Here is a 23,054-nt window from a genome sequence, read left to right as displayed (position 1 = left end):
TTTAACTAGCATCTGACAGCAGAATAAAAACAACCCCACTAAGTTCTCTTTAAGATCAATAACTCACATTAGACAGATTGAATGGCATGCTTGAACACCACACTAGGCTTAATAACAGCCAAAGGAGGTCGGCATAGCACACAAAAGCATCTCAGCCCACGCACCTCATCTTACCTGTTAATGCCTGGATATAAAGCTGGCGGCATTCTCATAATTATAGCAGTTCATTGCAGTGAAGTAACCATAAACACTCGAGACCTGGAAGCATGTAGACAAGATGTCAAGTGGGAATCTAACACAGATTAGATTGAGTAAGCAGATTAAGGTCATTAGCCTGAGCCTCATTCACTCAGCACTCTCAGGAGCCTGTATGAACATGTCATTTGGTGCAAGCTGGCAGATGATTCAGTTTCAGCATAATTCCCTTATTTGCTATGGAGATTGAAGAGTGTAATCTCTGCAGTCTGAAGATGGTGGCTCCTTCATGTGCTGAGCCCTAGGGGACTCGTGTCATGTGTTAAGGTGCCTTTGCCCGCATGACAGCTCCAAAGTACTACACTGCACACTCTGCAGGCAAGCGCAGTATAAACAGACTGACTGACTGCAGTCTCTATCACTCCACTGTGATAAAGCAACAATCACAGAGTTATAGGAGATGGACGTCAGGACTAGAGCTCAACTGTCAACATAAAGTTGGCACCCTGTTCCAACAAGGTTACACAGAGAAACATTTGAATCAGTCACACCAGTGAATTATATCTGGTAAAATCCACCTTGCAGACCCTTTATTTCAATTCACTTTGGTCTACATTGAAATGAACAACTCAAATGTGTATTTTCACATCGCTAAACTGATCAGGAGCACTGAGGGGAAATTACATTAATTCCATAAAGGTTAAAGACAATTTACTGTGTAGAGATTTAGATGGCACTGGCTAGTTTTAGAACAAGAATTGCCTGATAATCAAATGCAAGGTGCCACTGCAATGAGTATAAAACCCTGCATGCAAGTTCAAGTAATTATGCACTACCAACTCCCCAGAGTGGAACCCTGCATCCAATATTCCTGCTAAAGGACTTCAGGGTTGCAGTTTAGGCGTATGTGCTGCCCACAGCTTCCTGCATGTTTCAGGGCACCACCTACCTCTGAGCACCATAATGACCAGCGTCCCGCCCACCTCCTGCGCACGCACCACCATAATGAGCTGTAATCACATCTCCGGGTCCCTGGTGGAGCTCAGTGCGTGGGTGGGTCTCCCACCACTGGCAGACTCTGATTGCCGCCCACCCCATTTCCTGCATGGTGTGGCTAATGAGGAACCGTCAGCCCACCAATCATTGTGGGTCTATAGTTTGGGAAACAATGTTGAAGGGATTAATTAAGAGCTATCCACTTCTGAAGTCCTCTTTTGACCGAATTAGTGTGTGAGAGAGCGACAATCATTAGCTGACTTTAGATAGGATGTTCTATCACTTAGTGTGCGCTGGGCTGGTTCCAACAATGCTACAAGCAGAGCCTGATGACAATGTGTAAAAGTTTTACTTCCATATGTTCATTTGTAAGCATAACTTTGGCTCCAGACTTTTGTCTAGACATTGTTTAACCAACATAAATGGGAAGGCACCAGGGGAGTTATGGTTTTTAAACTGTCAAGTTATAAAATAAAACATGCAAGGTTTAGTATACAGGAGTACATGCAAAACTGAGTATTATTCTTCAAAATAATCCACTCTTCCTTAGGTTTCTGCTGTGCTGCTAAACTAGTCACGACGAAGGTGCGAACAGATTCTTTGAGTGGTAAAAAAAAAAAGACAGAGGAGAGTGCTGTATGACCTTATCAAAAATGAACACCTCAAGAATATATCTCTCAAAATGTTCATCGCAGGGCAAAGTGTAAAATCACACGCAGTTTGATTTTTCTTAAACACTCAGTATCTTAAGAAAGAATCAAGTATTTCATGTTTGATGTTTAGCAGACAGCAATTATAAACAGGCTCTGCTGAGGATCGGTCCCCCACTCACCCGCCTACCTACAGAGAGATTCAGCTTCCACTGGGTTTTTTCAGCTCATTGCTCATGTCAATCAACAGGCTGCCTCTCTCTCTCTCTCTCTCTCTCTCTCTCTCTTTCTCTCTCTCTCTGTCTGTCTTTCTATCTAACTCATACTGTTCGTATTTTAGCTGCCTTCCTTTCGTAAAAGAACAATAATTTAACAAAACTTTATAAACAACTCATAAACACAAAAACTCAAAAGAATCTTATTTCTATTCTAATAAGAAGATGCAATCAAAGTATTAAACATATGCATAAGAAATATGATCTTATGCATGGTATGTGTAGTACAACTGAGTGGAATTGGCGGCGAACTGTAAGGTGGTCACTGGACCCTGACCCCCACAGGCAGGTCAGGTCTCAGCAGTAGGGCCTATGACCTGAAGCTTCACTCTCTGCTGAGTCTGTAGAAGTGTGCTGGGTGTGGGATGATCTTTAGAGGATTGGCTCTGAGGGTGTCAGATTTGAGCCCACTGATCATAGCAAGCACAAATGTCCCTCTCTGTTCTGTAGAGGTGTCTGTCCACTGAGCCAACTTTACAATTTTCCATGTCCCACATCTGATGGACTGTTTCAAAGTTACAGCTGTACTATAATGCAAAACTGATTTGTCCAAATATGTCCAAATTCAGTGAATGTGGTTGGGCTTTTGTTTCAAACACCAATCACCTACAGAATAAACTGGAAAGAGGAGATCAATAAGGCTAAAACTTCCACCTACAAATTTTAGCCTGCATTTTTAAAAAATACCCATAACCAATGGAGGTTTTACCACTGTTTTGATGTTAGATTTCTTTCAAGACATAGGGTTCTGTTCTATGTCTATCACAACAGATCATATCATAACAGCCAAACAAATAATCACTTTTAGATTAATAGGACTTTTTGTACCTTAAAAGAAACCACAAAGCCTTCCTCTAACTGTCATATGGCTGTGTGGAAATGTTTTCCCTAATCTCGCCCCCCCCCGGCCTTGTTTCTGCACTCCTTGCATCCACTTGAAACAAAACACTTAGGCTGTACAAACTTCGAGTTGTTTCTTTGGTTTGTTAGTTTATTAGTTTAAAAGGTCTAAGATAAGCGAGGAAGACGGAAATCCTGTGAGGCTAATTCAATCCAGTTTAAGATGAACAACAGTTGTACGATTTCAGATGTTTATTTTATTGACCCTAATGAGTTTGACTTCAGATTAAACAAAACCAAAGACCAAACAAAGAAGTGTCAGTCTTTTCATGAAACATTGAACACAGCATACCTTCCTTTAGCAGTAAGAGCAGCACTCCATCATTACACCAATAATGCATTTATATCTTTAAAACTTAATCTGCAGGATGTGCAGCACCATGAGCTTTGCAGCATGCGAGGCAGCATGCGAGAGAGCATGTGTGACAGTAGGCCTCAGCCTGGCGTGGGCGTGCCTGTCAGGAAAAGCCGCTGTCGTTTCAGCATCCTAGAGAAATGAGAAAGCAGCCGCCTGGCGTGCATACGCCCACCACAAAAATCCCCCTTCCATTTCAAAGAGCGAGCGCCGCAGTGAAATGACATTTCATCAGGCGTTTGCGAAGTTTTTGGTTTTACATTTTCCCCCAGCTTAACTGTCTGTGCCTCAGTATGTTAAGGATGAGAGAGAGAGAGAGAGAGAGAGAGAGAGAGAGAGAGAGAGAGAGAGAGAGAGAGAGAGAGAGAGAATGAGAATGAATATGAATAAATGAGAGGAAAAGAAAGTCAGGCAGACACAGAGGGTTTCAAGATGAGATAAAAAAATGTTTGATACAATGCCTTATACTGCACTTTCTTTGATGTTTTACCACTGCAAAACAATGGGAGATATTTGGAGGGCACTGATTAATAGTGCAACATTGAGAAAAGAAACCCCTCATCATGTGAGGTCTTTCAGACTGAACTAGTAGATGAAAAGAAAAACAGAAATTTATATGAAGGATAATATTAAAATGGTTTTTTTTAATTTAAAATATCTGAAATATATATTTTGAAAATTTACTTAAATGTACTACTATATACACCAAATACATTTATTTAAAAGGTATATGCTTTTCTCGTTATATAAACTCTCTTAAATATTCAGATGAAGTTATGTAAAATGATGCTGCTGTAAACACGGCTGGTGTGCATGATCTACATGAGAACGTGGAAAAGTTATTTATTTTTAAACAAGCAACAAAAAGACTTTGTGGTCATTTTCGCTTGAGACCAGACTAGTTGATTGTACCATTAAATTTACCGTCGTGGCGCTACATGCATCGGTTTACAAAGTTAAACACAATCTTTTTTGGAAGGCGTTATTTCGTGGAGTAGTTTGAAATCAGCTATAGGTACCCTGCTTGATAATTTATTAGGTAGTATGGCAAGGCAAGCGCTCTCGTTTTGTTAGTTTTGTCTACGACAACACAGCGCACTGAATTTGAAACGGAACCTTCGCAAGCCTGATAACGTATGCTAAGTACCGTTAGCAACACCCATCAGCTAGCTAGCTAAATATAACATTAAGTGCTGCTGAGGTTATCTAGTTCACATATTAGCTAGATATCATGAAGAAGGTAGTTGTCACTGTATCTTTCTTAGTTTTAATTATTTTCATTTCACACGTTGAAGGAAACGGAGGTTTCTCCCATGCAGGTAAATGGACATTTCCTAGTAACTAGCTACCCTGGTTAGCTCGCTATCCATCTATCTTAGCTTAGCTAAGATAGCTAACTCTCATAGACATCTAGTTCGGAAACAGCTAGGTTAGGCTAGTTAGCGTTAGCTGTATCAGCTAAGTTAACGTTAAATTGTTTATTTAGCTAAAGTAGCTAACTAGTTTACGTACCCAGATACCTATACACCTCTAGCCCTAGATTAGTACCTACTTACGTTAGTTAGCTAGTTAGTGCTAACTATTGTTATTCGGTTATCTAACCTAGGAGGGTAAATCTAAACGATGTTTACTAGGTTCGTTAACCCAAGTTTCTGCTATTCAACTAGCTATGCTAGCTAGTTAACTTATCCATAGCTGGTTACAGATGCTAGCTGCAACGTAACGCATGGATGATTAACTAAATAGCTAGCTCGTACAACCCACACTTTCGATTCTCTTTCCGTCAGACTGTACCCATGTGAAGGGAGACTACGACGCTACATATTATGGCAGTCGGTGCTTTTGTTATGGTGGATCAGGAATCAAATTGATAGACTACTGGTCCACCTTCCAGGTAAATGAGCTTTGTTAACCAAGCAGGCAGTTTCTCTGTTATCAAGCAAATCGTTCTTGGAGTGTTACCGTTTGCTGCTGTTGTACTACCATTACTGTTATTACTAGTAGTAGCTGTTGGAAGAGGGGTAGTGTTGCCACACAGTTATTTAATTTCCCTTATGACCTCCATCAGGAAAAAAAATTGCAAATGCCCTTCTTAGATTAACAAGTTATTTATATACTTTTTTTCATATGTTGCATATACCTGACACCGAAATAGATTTCATGTGGATACCTTTGTCTTTAACTTATAGGTCCGTGTGAGAAGTGACGAAGATGTCTTTATTGTGTACCCAGTGGAGGACAAAAATTGTCATGATCCTGGAAATCTACTAGCGCTACTAACATGTCTGATGGAACACTATTGGCCCTCCAGGATACAGAAAGAGAAGGTCCTGGACATTCCACTTGTAGACGAGGATGTTTTCTTCATGACAAAGTCTCCCAGGGCTAGCGCAGAGTATACACTCCATGTTACAAAACAGCGTGAGTTTGACTATCTCTAGCATCAGACCATGATAGGATCCAGTTTTTGCTCTTTGGCCACTTCTGTTTTATTGTGTGTGTGTGTGTGTGCGCACGTGCGCGCTTGTGCGTGCGTGCGCACACGCACACACATGCTTCCTGATATTTAGTACTCTTATATTTCCTGTTTGCAATTTGCCCCACTAATGATGAGGTCGGATCCTGCCCTGTATAAGTACAGATCAACCTGTCTCATAAGAATAGTTCAAACATATGAAAGAGATTAACCTTTGTTCTTTAGGAAAAGGAAATCAAATTAAATTCATTATATACAGTGTTCTTCAATTTCCTGCCTGGAAATTGAAAGGGATAAAGTTCTATTTAAGGTTTAATGGAAAAATGTCTTGTTAAGACAAAAATGAAACACCTGAGTGAAAGAATCTTTAATCCCACTGCAAAGTTCTGCAAAGTGTGTGAAACCTTCAACAGTCATAAAGACCACTTAACCCAGTTTTGTGTGATTCAATCAAGAAAGAATTTCATATTGATTTATTTTTAAATTTCAGGGTTTAATAGGATGCGCTTTTTCCTCTTTCTCTGTGGACTCATGCTGTTCTCTTTTGCTGGAACCATATGTAGGTAAGCAGCAGGAGGCTTTTGCTTTTTCAATTTAGATTTTGTGATCATGTTTTGGAGTGATGTCTTTTAAAGTAGTTGTTCAGCCTGAGGATGTTGACCAATCGTAACCTCATCAAGCCATTAATTAATACACTCTCTTGGTACCTGTGGTTTGTCTATGGAAGGTGACGTTTGAGTTGGATGCTTTAATCAGTCTGTTTTCACCTTTCTCCTTCTAGGAGTTCTTTGTTTTTCTACATCTCAGGGATCTCTCTGGGAATAGTTTCAATTTCAGTCTTTCTGCTTTTGGTCCTGAAAAGATTTGTGCCAAAGGTAAATAGTGTGTATATTTAACATTGATTAGAGTCCTATCAGATCAGCTTTACAGAAATATCAGAAAGGAGTTTGTGACTGACATGTCCTGCACCAAGTACTTGTCATGTTACAGTCAGCTAACTTCTGCATAAAACAGTAGTGGCAAAGTAACAGTAATGGTTAAGTGAAATATATTATTAGACTTAGAAGAAAGTTTTATCTAACTATGTAGCTACAATTGTAGGACTCAGATCTTGTTAAATCCATTCTTCTCTTATCACTAATTATAGAGAGGACTTTATCTTGTATTGTTTGGTGCTGGCTCCAGCCTGTCCTACCTGGGTATCAAGAAGGTGATAAACGATTGGGATGAGATCACAAGGCTCTACTGGAAGGAAGTCCTGGGTATGTGATACTTTAAAATTTGTGCGTGTGTATTATATACATATATGCACACCATACACATCAATTTCACATTTCGCCTACTTCCTGTAGCTTGACAGATGATCTTTATAGGCAACAATAGACAGTGTATTCATTAACAGTAGGTCAGTAGTGTACCACGTGTGTCATGGTTTGGGTGTGTATGCTGCTGTAAGTGCAGGAAGAATGACTGTGTAGAGTAAGACCGACTGCTATAGGGAAAGCTTATTCTAAAGGAAGAAGGCAGGAGAAGTAATGGGATCAGAGCCTATGGGATCACACACTAGTGCCTGTGCAGAACCTGTTGCGCATGGGTCACTCCCAAAACATGCACAGAACTAAGGCCACTATTCCAGTATTACATGTGGATACATAGGGATCAGCCAGCAGTTTCAGTTGTAAGATTGAGGTGAAGAAGTAGGTGAACTAGTCCAGGACGAAAAGGTGTTTCACCGCACCCCATATAAAACACTCTTTCCACAGTCTTCTGTACTTGACATAACGAGGACACATTAAAGCTTTAAGCTTTATTAGTAATGATTAATTCAGAGTGCTCAGGTAAGTGAGAATCTTGCCATTTAAAATATGTCTAAACAGAAATGACACCCTCAGATAAAATTTATTTCAGTGTCCTGCGTGTGAGCAGTGCCACTATAAGAGTAATCCACTGGATTTGTTTGAAGATTCTTCAATTTAGATTCCAGTTATTTTAATAATCAATAATCCAACACTTGCCAATGTTACCCATCAAATGGTCTCTGAGAGTCGTATGCATCTCTGAATTTTATATATGCGTTTGCTGATTTTAGGTTGTAAATTTGCTGATTTAGTTATTACATAGCATTATTTAGAAGACACATTTACCCAGATTAAATTGTTGGTGTGTCATTCTGTAAATTTCGACATCTTTTAGATATTGTCCATGCTAAGTCTGCATAATCTGTCAGGCAAAATATCCACTATCTGACATTACACATGCATTGTAGGATTAAGGGGGAAACAGAGCAGTGCTGTCACACCACTGATTTCTTCTTCATTCATACTGCACTGGAGACACACGTTCACAGAGCAGCACCCTGTCCCGTCACACATGAAAAGGTTAAAGGTTGATGCCCAAAGCAGATTGATGATACGGGTTAGGCTGGGAATGTTAGGATGTTGCTATATGTTGCTATAGCAACATTACACAAACCTCTGGTGTGCACGTCAGCACTCCAACTGTAGATGTGCCTTAAGAAAAAAAATTGATGTGCACACCCTAATAAATCACCCTATTTTGATTGACATACAGTACCCAGGGCAGTTAAACCTGTAATAGGTAAAGGCTATGAGCTGACCTGACCTTACATGCACCCTCTTTTTCCCCGCAGGCTACCTGCTGATCTCTGGCTTTGTCAGTTTTGCTCTGTGCTACAGACTTGGGCCCATCACCAGCAGGAGCACGCTGAACCTGATGACCTGGGCTCTGCAGGCTGGGGCATTGATGATGGTGTGGCTCGGAGTCACCTACGCACCTGCATCTTGGTCATGTCTGACTTTGCTACTGATCATTAAAGTCCTGCCTCTGGTGTATGCCATCCTGCTCGGGACATGGAGGTGATGGGGCTATGGCCTTTTGTCATACTGTAAGAACGTCCTGAAACTGGATAAAATGAGCCCATTGACTTTGCAGAAATTGTCAAAACAGCCCTTGTGTACCACTAGCCAATCCGTGGTATTGTTTTATTGCGGTTCCCAACATGCCTCATTCATGTAATTAAGGGTTTAGAACAACAAGCTTCTGTGTAAGGGAAAAAATCCAAAACCTTTATCTTCTTTTTTTCCTCTACAGGTTGAAACCTGATAGCATACTCACAAGTGCTTTCTAGTATTCTAAGTATGGGCAGGGTGTTTAGCAGAAAGGGGCATAGGTGAGTAGAGGCCTTTTAGTAAGAATGGAGGCAGCTGCAGTTTACTTGGGCTAGATGGAGAAAACCTGGAGTATGTGTAGAAAGCAGAGTACTTAGCAGATGTGTGCTGAACGCAGGAAAAGAGCAAAAAATGCATACTGTCCCTGAGACTGGGCACCTCTCCTCTTTTAAACCTTTAAAATATAAATAAAAGTAGATTTAACAGAAATGTAATTAACAATGACATGACACTAAAATGATTTTCTAAATAAAGACGTTTTAATTTTAGTCTAATTTAGTTAATTTAAACTAATTTCAGCTATCTTCGGTTTTTAACATAACCCTAATCACCTGTCCAATAACCAAATGTGTTAATATCCTCAGACACATGTGCTGGCTGCTGTGCTGTCTTCTGGGCCTCTTCCGGAGGAGGAGCCCCTCCAGACGCAGGCTGCTGACAGAGGACGAGTACCGTCAGCAGGGTGAGAGACACACTAAGGCTTCCCTGGAAGAACTCAGGAAGCACTGCACCAAACCTGGCTTCCCTGCATGGGAAACTGTTCTAAAACTCCACTCACCACAAAGGTAATGTGTTGTGCTTTTAAAAATTCAAAAATTCTTAAATCTTAAGTTCTAGAATTGGAGTAATGACTTGTGACTTGTTGTACGATTGGCTATTCAAAGAATCCAGAGTTGGGTCATGTTTTGTGACTGGAATTAGACTCCATTGATGATGACTTGAACTTTGACTTTGAACTTTGATTGCTCACAAAACTGGACTTGCCCTTTGAGGTCAGATTCCAGAGGTCTTGATTCTGACACTGCATTGTAAAAGGAAAAGGTGACCTCTGAAGCAGCTACCAATCATCCCTACCTTCCCTAGGTTTGCCACATTCCTGCATGGTGGTTCTCACATTAGCACATTGGAGCAACAGAACCACGAGCAGTGCTACAGGCCTGGAACAGAGTGGGCTGACAACGGGCTCCTGGACTCAGGCCAGATGACACCCACCTCTGAGGACCTCAGCAAAGATGAACTTGATTCATACTCACACAACCAAGCAAGACTTGTCCCCTCCCACCTCACCCCTGCCCTACCGAGTTCTGCCCCACCCACCTGCCCCAACCCTCTTGTCTCCTTTACTCCACTGCTAGAGTCACCCTTCACAGACAACGACGATGATCCTTTCTGATGGAAAGCAGGTGGTCTCCATCACTGATTGAAGAGTGTAGCTCTCAGAAACACAGATATAGTATCCTCAGTACTGTATATCTAGCGGGTGTTTTTCTGCACCTATTTTAAAATCATTTACACTGAAATACTCTGGGATGTTGGCTTTTCAGCAACATTTTTGAGCTTGAGTTCTCAGTCTTGGCCTGAGGCGTTATTTATATTTAGCACTGAGTATACTGCTGTTTTGTATAAATATTAACACTGGCTCTGAATGGCATGTTTAATGTACTCTCAGGTATATCAGAATCATGAGCCTGTTTTTGGTATTCAGGCAAATACTGCCCTCCAGTGTTTGGTTGTGGAATAATCGCCCAGACTCCAATCAAATGGGAGTGGACTGAAACTGCCTGCTATCCTTAACGTGCTATAGTCCACGTCATGTCACATTTGATGTAAAGCCATACATATCCATTTTAAAACGTTTTTGAGTAGATACTTTTATATATTTTTTATGCTTTTAAATGTTCACTTTTTAAATGTTATAAATAAATGAATCTAATTTTTGATGTCATATGAAGTGAATTATTCTTGTTACATTATATGTTAAACTCTCTAAAAACAGGAATGAAATGTTTAAGGTTTGTTTGCTGTTTGTTAGTGTGGTAACTGTTGACTTTTTGAAATTTAATAGTTCATCTTGTATGGGCATGCACTGCCCAATCATATTTACATAGTTGATTTACAGTTTATAATGGAAAACTGCATTGCCTCTACCTGAAACCACTACATTTTATTGGAGCATTTGTGTTATACATTCAAGATGGATGTGTGTAGTTTCAGTATGCACAGAACCTTCATGAGCATGTATAAACTCAGGTCATACCATACTGGTTTTTATACTGTGAAACAGTTTTGGAGTCTGCTCCTGAAATTCTGCTATAACCATCCTTAAAATATGATTATATATAATGAATATTATGGGCACCTCATCAAAAACATTACCAGAGAATATAATTAGTGAGCAGTCATTGTACAGGAGTTTGTCTTCTCCTTTGTTAAAGCCAAGAAACAGTACTAAGGAGTCAATCTGTAAGTCAAGTCAGAGCTGCACTACACAGTTGAAGTAACTGGGATCAGGGGGCCACTCATCTTATAGATTTCACTATTGAGTGAAGCAAGGGTCTAATCCAGAGCACACTGATCTTACATTTGCTAAAAATATGCTCAAAGAGCCCAAATACTGGACAGACTATCTGTACTTGTGTATTACTGCAGGAACTGTCCTCCCTGTTCAGGCTGGTTAATATGACTTGTCAGTTATTTTAATGAACATTCTAAAGATATCTACCACCAGCAGAATGCAGGTGTGTGCTGGGTTGGTGTGCTCTGAGCCTCACTCTTCTGTTACAGCAAATACAGGCTCAAATCACAGTGTGTTCCAAGCTGCACTTTGGGACTTGAGCACTCCAGACGAGGTTACAGTTAAGGGGCTAGTGCTATAAAACCATTGGCAGTGCAAAGCATAAACACCCAAGCCCTTGCACAGATAAACCTGGCATTACTTCTTTGATCCAAAAGTTCATAACTTCATACTGTATCCAGTGTTTATATTATAAATCCATTTCCATTATGGACAAATAGATTTGACCCTCAATCTGAGAGTTCATTTTTTAAAGGGGTTATTTTGGGATAGTGGTATAGGACACTCTTGTGATTGATCTGTGGTTTCTACAGTCTGCTCATTTGGGAGAGGTGGGTCTTCAGCCAAACTGCCAGGGTCCACAGTGGGCTCAGAAACAGGCTGATCAAGATCCTCCGATGCAGAAGACTGCACTTGTGGGCTGGTAGACTCACTGGAATGTGATGAGGACTCCCCACAAGATGTCGCTGTGGACTCCTGTTCACAGCTCACCTACAAGCACAGGAGATGTCAGAAAATCAGAAAATCTCTTCACCCCATTGTAATAGCCATGCACAAATGAATAGGGTGTAGTGCTAGGCTTTGAATTTGCCATATAAATAATGATATAATAATTAATTATGAAATAATAATATATAATATATAAATAATGATAAATGGCAATACTCTGTTATAAAAGTACCGTACTCGGCTGGTTGTACTTTTGGCTTGAAGTCTGTGTTAAATTATAAGTATTGTATTATACACTTAAATGTGGAACTGTTGGGATTATGATGTGAATAAGTGATGCAACCACTTTTGTGACCAACATTTATGTCATGCTATTCTACACTACACATCTTTGTATACAAATAATTTAATTAGTGGACCACATTTTAAGTGATGATCATTTTGATTTTGGTTCTGGACACAACACAAATTTACACAGACAAAACTCTCTGAGTCAAACACTTTGAAACAATAAAAAATTTCAAGTGAGAAAATGAATCATATGCAGAGCAACACTGAATGTACTCAGGTTAAGAGACTCCTTATTAAAGTGTCTCCAACAAAATCAATATAACATGCTGTTTTAGTGAAGATATTCTAACATTTTTAGTTTTATGTTGATATACTGTCATTTTTAATTATATTTGCAGTGCTGAAGAAATTCAAAAAGGGAGGGATTTCTCACCTATCTTCTGAGCACAGAGAAAGCATGAACATAAAAAGAAAAAAGTTGAAAATTCAAGCCCATATTTCTCAAAACTGACTAACAAACAGAACATATAACAGCCACAGTTAATGAGTTCATATCGGCCAAGTAAAAAATATGCATATTGGAGACAGAAAAATAGTAGAAACATCGCACTGGAATTTCTGTACAAAAGAAATTCTGAAATGTCTCGATGGCTACCTCTGCTTCAGGTGCACTGCTCCTATTTCTGTGGGCACCAGCCTACCTGTGTGGTCTCTTCTCCTGCGGTGGGGTTGTCCTTTGTCTTGGCCACAATATCTCTGATCTGGTAGAGGGCAAAGGCAATGCTGACCCAGGGGGAAGTGGACACCACCCAACCAGGCCTGCTCACATCCTCCTGTTGTTCCTGATACCCAGTCTTCTGTGCAGGGGCCTTAGTTTCCGTCCTCGGCACGGATTCCTCCTGGTTCTGCGCTAAGCTGATAGTAGCGATGGGCACAGGACTGGAAGGCACTGGAATGTTCTCAGCCAGCATCGATTGTCCTGTGGGTGATCTCGCCAGTTACACTGGTGTGTGCTTTTGTGAACTGAGTGTCATTTTGTATTGTTAAAATCCGGTAAAGAATAAGATTAAAAAACCCAGTCACAGGGCACATACTTCTATCATTCTGGCCAATAAGACTCTGAATAAGGGCAAAGATGAGCAGAATGACGAGGGAAGCCATCCCTAAGCCCCTGAAAGTTTCAGCAGCACCTTCACAGGAAAACAGTGAAAAAAGAAACGAAAAGAAACCATGAATGTTTCCATATAAAACCATTGTATTTTATATTTTCTTTTAATTTATGCATGATTTTTCATAATTTATGCCTAAATGGTGCTTTTAAAGTCAATTACATTACAAATTGTTATTTTATAAGTGACTTTTAAAGTTTAGTATCATTAACAATTACCATAAAAACGTATTCAACAGGCAGCATTCTCTCAAAATGACAACACTCTTCGCATTTTTTTCTAAATGTCCTTTCTGTCTGACTCAGGGGTGGCGTGTTTGCTTTTTCATGCCATACCAAAGCAGTTCACGAAGACCCCTCCCACCATGGCTCCACAGCCCCGCCCTAGGCCCAGGTGCAGGCCTTGCAGTATGCCCTGTGCCGATGTACGAAGCGCTGGAGGAACCGCTGCACTCAGGTACGAGATGCACCCTGCCCATACTGATGCGTGTGTCAAACCTGCAAGACAGGAAACGTCAAAGCATATAATCCATTAGGTCACAAGCTGTTCTTACATAGAGGTGTACAGTAAAGCGACTTTAGACAGATATATACTGTAAAAATACAAATGTTGGATTTTTTTTGGTGTGTGTGTGTGTGTATTTATTTTTTAAATACAAAAATATAAAATCCACAGATTTTCCACAGTGTCATGTGTTAGTGTCATGAATTGAGTTTGAAGAGGGAGATTTTTATTGAATGGGGACTGAGAGGACATTTTAGGTCACAGACTCATTTGTCTCTGTCAGCTCTTGATGAACAGGGAAGGCCCCAAGACCTTGGATATGAGATCCAGACACACCTGCTGGTTTCAACATATTTTTGAAGACAATGGAAGCCAAGCAACCAAACAACTTGGGCTTAACTTAAGCTCCATTATGGGTTGGTTATCCCACAGGCCTGACAGACTGGAAAAGCTGCTGCAGTGGAATGTAATAGTAGCATTACTGACAAACGTGTACTGAGGGGTGTAATGACTAAAATTAGTCAAATGAGATGTGAGACTCAGAGTCACACCACTGATGCCTTTGTTGAATTTAGATCTGCAGCCAGGCCTCAACTTCCTGATTGTTATGTCAACAGAGGTCCTAATAGAACCAGGGGACACGCCTCAAATCATTCACCTTGAAGGACTTCCATGGGTAGAACGACCCAAGCATTCTGCAGGTATGAGATGTACAAGTACCGGGCGGTGTTGCATGCCAGGCCGATGTACAGTACTCTGCAGGGTGTGAAAAGGAATGAGACGAGAGGGCATGAGGACACAGTAACCATGAAATAAATACAACTCTTCCTGTCTCTCTTTGTGGTCCTGTGAAAAAAGAACACAATGGTAGTCAAGAGAGAACTGTCATATAGGGTGCAGCTAATGAAACTAAGCCCATTTCTTCTCACAGTGATATTGTCAGATTCAGACACAGTGCAGTTGGGCAGTGATGATGTCATGTTCTTTCTCTATAACACAATGAGTCACACTCTCTTAGGGAGGGACTGCGATTCATAGAGCACAGGACCCAGCTAACATGTACAGGGCAACTGCTGAGTCTGTACTAACACACACCTGTTTCTCTTCAACCTCTGTATCAGCTCTGCACAGCTCTATTTCTGACATCTATAAGTAGTTTTAAAGGAGACCATAGACAGAGTTCCTTGATACAGCAATAAAAATGTATTAACACACACACACACACACACACACACACACACACACACACACACACACACACATTCCCCAAAATATTAAAAAACTACTAATAAATATTATACACAGAGAACTATAAATACCCATGACAATGTCAATCTATGATACATTTGTAAGTTACTTTGATGCATTAGTTATAACAATAATGAAGTTATCAAAAGTTCCTTAGACATCTTGCTCTGCTAATAGTGTCACATGACCTCTCATACAGCATGCAACTATAGTGTCAATGTGACAAGCACCAGAGATATGCATGCACATCAGGATAATCCACTTTCTGCTACATGTGGCCTTGGCCTGGTCCTTTTTTAACACAGGAGGTTTGCTTCTGAAGTGATCTATAAGATTGGGAAGCCTGCTAGATCAATGGCTGAATGCACAGATAAAGTGTGCTGAACTGATGGGAGGATTGAGTTACAGTCTCATGGGTCACTCGGCAGGCAGGACTGAATCAGGCCACCAGCTTCAGGAAGGAGAGCTAAATGTGGCCAAAATGACCCTTACCTTCCCACTACAACAGTGATGCTCAATGTCAGCATGGATATTGCAAATTGAAGCTATATTTGAAATACAGCAATATTTTTGCATTTGAATAATGAATCTCCCATGTTAAAGTAAAATGCAATGGTTCACAGAGTTTAACTTGCGGCAAAAATGTTCACATATTGTCGTCCAGATGATTGGTAATGCTGCATAAGGTTAAATAAAAACCCTTAGTAATCACCACAGTTAAAACAACCTTACTGAAAGATTAGCACTAAACAAAGAATAGTCATCAAAATGCATGATAACCCTAATATCGCGGCCTTTTCACTCTAATAAAGCTAATATCTTGTGATATTTGTATGTCGAGATTGATTTATTACAAAAACAGAGCTTGTGCTTTCTGCATCATCAGAACATATGGCCCAGTCCAAAAAAAAAAAAGTACATTAAAACCCACCTCAAATAAGCTCTAAATAGCAGACATTACATGATGAACCAATACACAGAAAGAGAAGTCTGTCTCGCTCGTGGCAGTTGGCCCCTTCTGCCAGAGTGCAGGGTGCTTGGGCAAACACACTCACTTGAGAAATGCCACAGAGCAGATGGAGGATATACTAGTTTCAGAATGCACTCTGAACACACGCTCTTCACTTTGTTTGGTCATGGCATTGTTTGCCTGGGCCATTTTTTGTTCAGCTGGTAAACACCCATCAGAAGGCAGCCAGTGGTGTCCATTTTGTGCTAAAGTCAACAAACCAGTAGGCAGCAAAGGCTTTCCTCCACTCCCAAAGCACTGCAAGCACAGGGAGGCAAACCTTTGCACTTGTCTGCTTAACATATGAATCCTTAATACAGGAACCATATCTGAAAGAAACAGAGCTGAACTTATTATTTGTAATTTTTATCAATAGTGCACACACACACACACACACTCGCACATGCACACTTGCATGCATGCACACGCACACATGCACACACGCACGCATGCACACACGCACGCATGCACACACGCACGCACGCATGCACATGCAGAGAGAGGCTCATGCATTAGCAGATGCAAAATTTCTTATGAAGACATAACAGGATGAGGTGACACTCTCATGGTGAGCTGAAGATGACTTTCAAAACACAATCTGCTTATCATCTTACTATGCTGAGATATCACAAAAAGGAACAAGAAAATGGTGGAGGTTGTACACAGCTTCCTTGCACTAGTTAACGCATGCATGGGGCATGCATTTTACAGCTGTAAAATGGAGTAACTTTTGTTTAATTGTTTTACCACTGTTCATGTAAGATGCTTCAGGAGCAACATGCACAGGACCAATGACAAATCAGCCATCCCAGGCCTACAAACAGATGAGGTGTAATGCTCACGCCAAACTCTATTTCCTTCCTTTAATTAGAGAGCTAGAGAATTTACACAATTAGAGAATTTGCTGTATAGGACTATGGTCCTTGTCAAAACTGAAAAGGTTTGTTTGCATAGTTTTTTAGCTGTTAAATATTCAAAGAATCAAAGATCAGAAATAGAAACATAATGAACAGAAAAATCAGACCTGAACGCTGAAACCTTGAAACCTTAAAACTCAATGCTCATAAACTCAATGCTCCTCTGCTCCAGAGAAGGAACACCCTACCTGATGTGCCCAACCAGCTCAATGAGCTTGTGACTGATGAAGTAGGCAGTGAGCTCTGAGACATGGCTGAGCACAGCGCAGACTCCAAACAGCGTGGTGGTCCCCTTCAGGTCTTCCAGGTGCCAGTAGAGGAAGGTGAACACGAAGCCGTAACCGAAGCCCATGAACCAGGCCACGAAGAGCACAGAGCCATAATGGATCCCACACAGCAGCCGGATCAGGTCCCTGTAGGGGAACGTCGGGCCAGGGCGTGGTTCCGGGCACACCGGGGCTTCCTCCAAGCTGGACTCGGCCACGTTCTGGACCACGTGGGGAATTTCTACCTCCTCTGGCTTCACCTGCCCATTGGCTGTCTTGACCCCTGGCTGCTGGTCCCTGCCATCGAAATGGAACTGCATAGAGACGATGAGGGCCAGGGTCATTAGCACCCCAAAAACGATGAAAGCGATCTGGTAGTTTTTGTAGTCTGGAGAGTCACACCCGGACCCTTCGATGGTGAGGGTGATGTGCGTGTGGTCAATGGAGATGCCCACCAACAGCATGGCAATGCCCCAGCCCAGAGAGCCCCACATCCTCTGGAGGCCATAGCGGTCGCGGTGTGTGCCCAGGTACTGCAAGGTCACCGTGTCCACAATGGTCACTGCTGGAGCGCTGAAGAACTCCCCAATGATGATGACCAGTAGAATCACGAGGAAGATGGCGTCTACCTGTTTTTTGTTGTAAACGGTGGTGAACATTTCAGACCTGGTAGTGGAGGACAGAGAGGTAGAGGAGGTCGTTGAAGTGGTGGTGGTGGAGGTAGCTGAAGTGGAGGTGGCAGAGGTGGATTCTCTCATTGAACTGATAGGCCGCGCGGTGCTGCCACCATATGTAATGTTAGTGTTTGCATAATTTGTACCCATGACACTTCCATTTTCACTTCTTACATACCTCCTGTGGATGTCATAAGCCCCAGACAGACCCTGAATTGGCTGGGGCAGCAAAAACAAATCCCCAATCAAATATCTGCGTTTCCTGGTTAGGTTTCTAGATGGGCCAAGCTGTGTAGTGTTTGCTGATGGAGTAATGTATGGTTTGTTCTCTACGCAGGTCATGGCTGCCGGCTTCACAAAGCCAATGCCGCAGTTGAACACCACCCAGCAGAACACAGAGAAGAGCAGGACTGCCTTGCCCTTATTAAAGCGGTCGGCCACAACTCCCCAGAAGGGTGCGCTGCAGAACTCGATGAAGTAGCGGATGCCAACCAGCAGGCCGCTCTGGCTGGGAGACATGCCCAATTGCTTGTAGTACACAGCCAGAAGTGGTTGCAAGGACCCGTATGCGGCATAGAAGAAGAAGTAGAAGACCTTTGAGATTAAGAGGCGCCTATTGATCCTTAGGCATATTCGCTCCAGGCAGTCCGTGGACTGAGAGGACTGTGGGGGTGGAGTCTCGGAGGAGGCAGGGGGCAGGGGGTCGCTGGGGGGAGTGCTGTTTCCTGCTTGCCCCAGAGACAGAGTATTGAATGGTTCTGCCAGTACATATCTCCTCTTCTGCTCCTCCTCATCCTCTGACAGAATGGCTATGCGATCACTTGCCATCTCTGAGAGGCAGAAAAACTTTATTATTTTTGTTGTTAGGTCAACATTTTTGCATGTGAAGTCACAGTTAAAATAAACTTATTAGTATCATTACTTACAACTCTTCAAGTTCCTAATATGGAACTAAAAACACCTGATATTGTGTTTTTTTATTATTATTATTTGTATTAAGGGATTTTACTACACTACACTTATAGTATTATTAATTTTTGCTATTGAAGCCAAATATTTCTCTAAGAAATGTTTAACATCATTTTGTAAACTATACTGGAAATACGTTTAATATTGCCCTTAAATAGCCATACTTTTAGTAAACAGTCAAGAACCCGGTCAGTTTCCGACAGACCGGCAGACCGACGTACATCATCAAACATCAGCTGGAACTTGACTAAGGCGTTACTGGATAAGAGAACGACGCAAGTAACGAATGTAAAATGTACTGACTGAATATAAACCGAAGTACTCTTAAAATTCGTGTTCAATCGCAGCTGTAGATATTAAAACTGCCAGACATTTGTCGATTATGAAATCATTTGAAGGCAAAATACCATCGACATAAACCACTGGAAACAGTAGCTACAAATTCAACCCATGACCACTGGGATACCGACAATAATAACAGGATAATAAAAAAATATACATGCCATGCATTAGCATCTAACTTACCAAAATGATTTCTCAAAGTTTGCTGTTTTACTGACTCGCTTCGTACAAGGAAGATCTCTGCTGATAAGACAAATTATATATTTTTTGATCTATCATTTGGCGTCCATTCTCCAGTAATCTATACATACTAAGAATAACTGGTTTAGCTTGGCATAAGTACTTAAAGTCAACTGCTTAGTATGCTACATGCAATTTAGATGTTTTGGACCGCTGGTAGCATTTTTACAGCGCAGCTGACAGCGCACTCTTAACCACTCGTTTGAACTGACGTCAATCTTCCACCTGCGTCGCTGGCGATTTGTGCAGCAGACTGGAGATGGGGTGGGCTTGTTTGTGGTAAACTCGGAAAGAGATTGATGAAGAGCAATATACCACCTTTCAGAGAAACTAAAGGAAAGGTTTTGTTCTGATCAATTTGGCGGGAGACACATTTATCTCTCTTGTGGTAGAATAATTGTGAGCCTGATCTATTTTATATATAATTTATAACCGGCTTTCTAGAAATTATGGTGGGGGAAAAGATCCTGTACAAATAAGAAATAGTTACCAAATTTTCTCGTGAAAATGACTATGGATAGTATTCTGATTACTTATTTAATAAGCCAAGCACTCATAGGTCGCATTTATTTATCAGAGATAGAACCTGGGGGTGTCACTAAGTTTAACTCCTTTTGTGGGTCATTTTTGTGTTTATGTCGTAGGGTTTTCATCTGCGCACACAGCGACAATAGCCTAATGAAAATACAGTAACAGAAGATAAGTCCGCCATCTACAGGCCAAAATAAAATACTGACATTTTCAAAACTATTAATAATAATTAGGGTGTCATGGATTGTAGAATAATTTTTGCCCCTAGTACCAAGAATGTCTAAGTATTCTACTCTTTTAAACATTACATAATGAAAGCTATTTTGTAAATATTCTAAATATTTCTCCTATTTCGTCGAGTAAGTTTTTCAATAAATTCCACACTAGGTGACAGTATTGAGGCAAAGGATGTCTTGTGTTTTAAATTTTTATTTATTTATTTATTTTATGTGCATCCCTATATATGTGAGTGGATATACTGTTTGTTCAGTCATGTTTTCTCTGAAAGCCGTATATTTATTTATTTTTGAAATTGGAAGAACTAAAAGATGCATAACTAGCTACAAGCTGCTATTGTTTTGTTTTTTTTTGGTGCGTGTGTTTTTCACCAGATAATGCTTATACTCCATATACAGCATGTTAACTGAGCTCATAGGAAGATGGCTGCAGTCTTCTTCACTTTACAGTATAATACATTTTGTTTTGTGTAACAAAGGCCGAAGGCAGCCACCATACCTAGGACTCAAGCCAAGGGCCAACAGGAGGTAAACATCAGTTCTGACCACTGGACAAATGAGCCAGCTCTCTAGCAAAGCAGCCAGAGCACCCATTTAACCTTCCTAAGTGAACGTCTCCATCACACCATCCGCCCCTTCAGAAAGTGATGGTCTCCGTCACAGTGCCTTCAACTCCGGGGAGCATCCCTATGCATGACACCATCCACAAGTCCCTCCATACACAACTGCCTCGCCACCATCCTTCTTCTGACACCATGTGTAACGAAGGCTGAAGGCAAGCACTCTACTTGGGACTCAAGCCCAGGTCTGACAGCCAGAGCACCTATTTAACATTCTTAAGTGATAGTCTCCAGCAGTGTGTGTTTAAAATAAAAATATTATTTTATTCTTTCAACATTCCCCCCCCCCTCTCTCCCTCTCTCTCTCTCTCTCTCTCTATATATATATATATATATATATATATATATATATATATATATCTCCATTCAATGGCAGATGTCAAGGGATATATTAGGCAATAAGTGAAAAGTCAGGTCTTATGGGGTGTTCCTGGTATGCAGTGATTAGTACAGTGGTGTGAAAAAGTGTTTCCTTCCTGCCCCCTTCCTGATATCTTATTATTTTTTGCATGTTTGTCACACTTAAATGTTTCAGATCATCAATCAAATTTAAATATTAGACAGATAACACAAGTGAACACAAAATGCAGTTTTTAAATTAAAAAAAAATCCAACCCTACATGGCCCTGTTTGAAAAAGTGATTGCCCCCCCTTGTTAAAACATAAATTAACTGTGGTTTATCACATCTTTGGAAAGCTAAGTTCAATTTCTCTAGCCACAACTGTTCTCAATCAAGAAATCACTTAAATAGGACCTGCTTGACAACGTGAGGTAGACAAAAAGGATCCTCAAAAGCTAGACAGCATGCTGTGATCCAAAGAAATTCATGAACAAATGAGATACAAAGTAACTGAGATCTATCAGTCTGGAAATGGTTATAAAGCCATTTCTAAAGCTTTGGGACTCCTGTGAACCACAGTGAGAGCCATTATCCACAAATGGCAAAAACATGGAACAGTGATGAAACTTCCCGGGAGTGGGCAGCCGCCCAAAATTACCCCAAGAGTGCAGTGGTGACTCATCCAAGAGGTCACAAAAGACCCCACAACAACATCCAAAGAACTGCAGGCCTCAGTTAAGGTCAGTGTTCATGACTCCACCATAAGAAAGAGACTGGGTGGAGAAAATGGCCTGCATGGCAGAGTTCCAGGACGAAAACTACTGCTGAGCAAAAATAACATAAAGGCTTGTTTTAGTTTTGCCAGAAAACATCTTGGTGATCCCCAAGACTTTTGGGGAAAATGCTGTGGACTGGGAAGACAAAAGTTGAACTTTTTGGAAGGTGTATGTGTACATCTGGCATAAAAGTAACACAGCATTTCAGAAAGGGAACATCATACCAACAGTAAAATATGGTGATGGTAGTGTGATGGTCTGGGGCTGTTTTGCTGCTTCAGGACCTGGAAGATTTGCTGTGGTAAATGGAACCATGAATTCTGCTGTCTACCAAAAAATCCTGAAGGAGAATGTCCAGCCATCTGTTCGTGACCTCAAGCTGAAGCGCACTTGAGTTCTGCAGCAGGACGATGATCCAAAACACACCAGCAAGTCCACCTCTGAATGGCTTAAACAAAATGAAGACTTGAGTGGCCTGGTCAAAGTCCTGACCTGAATACGACTGAGATGCTGTGCATGACCTTCATGCTGGAAAATCCTCCAATGTGGCCAAATTACAACAATTCTGTAAAGATGAGTGGGTCAGAATTCCTCCACAGCGCTGTAAAAGACTCATTGCCAGTTATTGCAAACGCTTGACTGCAGTTGTTGCTGCTAAGGATGGCCCAACCAGTTATTAGGTTTAGGGGGCAATCACTTTTTCACACAGGATCATGTACGTTTAGATTTTCTTTCCTCCCTTAATTTAAAATCTGCATTTTGTGTTTGTGTTATCTTTGTCTAATATTTAAATTTAAAAATATTTAAAGTGTCACAAACATAGAAAAAAAAAAAAAAATTAAAAAAAAATAATTATATATA

General features: G+C 41.0%; 2 protein-coding genes across 2 annotated transcripts; one reads left to right on the top strand and one right to left on the bottom strand.

The window, feature by feature from the left end:
* Positions 1–4,249: 4,249 nt before the first annotated feature.
* nemp2 (nuclear envelope integral membrane protein 2) lies at positions 4,250–10,761 on the top strand. Its single transcript, XM_027016465.3, has 9 exons — positions 4,250–4,690; positions 5,159–5,265; positions 5,561–5,792; positions 6,338–6,410; positions 6,629–6,722; positions 6,995–7,109; positions 8,498–8,723; positions 9,401–9,601; positions 9,900–10,761. The coding sequence occupies exons 1-9, from the start codon at positions 4,603–4,605 to the stop codon at positions 10,207–10,209; spliced, it is 1,446 nt and encodes a 481-aa protein (XP_026872266.2). The 5' UTR covers positions 4,250–4,602; the 3' UTR covers positions 10,210–10,761.
* A 200-nt stretch (positions 10,762–10,961) lies between these two features.
* On the bottom strand, positions 10,962–19,919 carry mfsd6b (major facilitator superfamily domain containing 6b). Its single transcript, XM_027016457.3, has 7 exons — positions 19,633–19,919; positions 17,387–18,968; positions 14,683–14,780; positions 13,856–14,017; positions 13,446–13,541; positions 13,053–13,330; positions 10,962–12,102 (listed from the first exon to the last, which is right to left on the bottom strand). Exons 2-7 carry the CDS (start codon positions 18,964–18,966, stop codon positions 11,854–11,856), a joined length of 2,463 nt encoding a protein of 820 aa, XP_026872258.2. The 5' UTR covers positions 18,967–18,968; positions 19,633–19,919; the 3' UTR covers positions 10,962–11,853.
* Positions 19,920–23,054: the final 3,135 nt, after the last annotated feature.

The sequence above is a fragment of the Electrophorus electricus genome, chromosome 4 (assembly GCF_041902795.1).
Source record: "Electrophorus electricus isolate QZ-2024a chromosome 4, ASM4190279v1, whole genome shotgun sequence".
NCBI classification, from domain to species: Eukaryota; Metazoa; Chordata; class Actinopteri; order Gymnotiformes; family Gymnotidae; genus Electrophorus; species Electrophorus electricus.
The sequence above is the reverse complement of the archived record's forward strand: the minus strand, read 5'-3'. Positions and strand labels throughout refer to the sequence as shown.

Excerpts from the sequence above, each read along its gene's own strand:
- nemp2 (XM_027016465.3), top strand. The coding sequence starts at position 4,603 with ATGAAGAAGGTAGTTGTCACTGTATCTTTCTTAGTTTTAATTATTTTC. Across the intron at positions 6,411-6,628 it reads TTTGCTGGAACCATATGTAG|GAGTTCTTTGTTTTTCTACA; the intron begins GTAAGCAGCAGG and ends TTCTCCTTCTAG. Across the intron at positions 6,723-6,994 it reads TGAAAAGATTTGTGCCAAAG|AGAGGACTTTATCTTGTATT; the intron begins GTAAATAGTGTG and ends CACTAATTATAG.
- mfsd6b (XM_027016457.3), bottom strand. The coding sequence starts at position 18,966 with ATGGCAAGTGATCGCATAGCCATTCTGTCAGAGGATGAGGAGGAGCAG. Across the intron at positions 13,542-13,855 it reads GGTCTTCGTGAACTGCTTTG|GTGCTGCTGAAACTTTCAGG; the intron begins GTATGGCATGAA and ends TTTCCTGTGAAG. Across the intron at positions 12,103-13,052 it reads CAGGAGAAGAGACCACACAG|GTGAGCTGTGAACAGGAGTC; the intron begins GTAGGCTGGTGC and ends CTGTGCTTGTAG.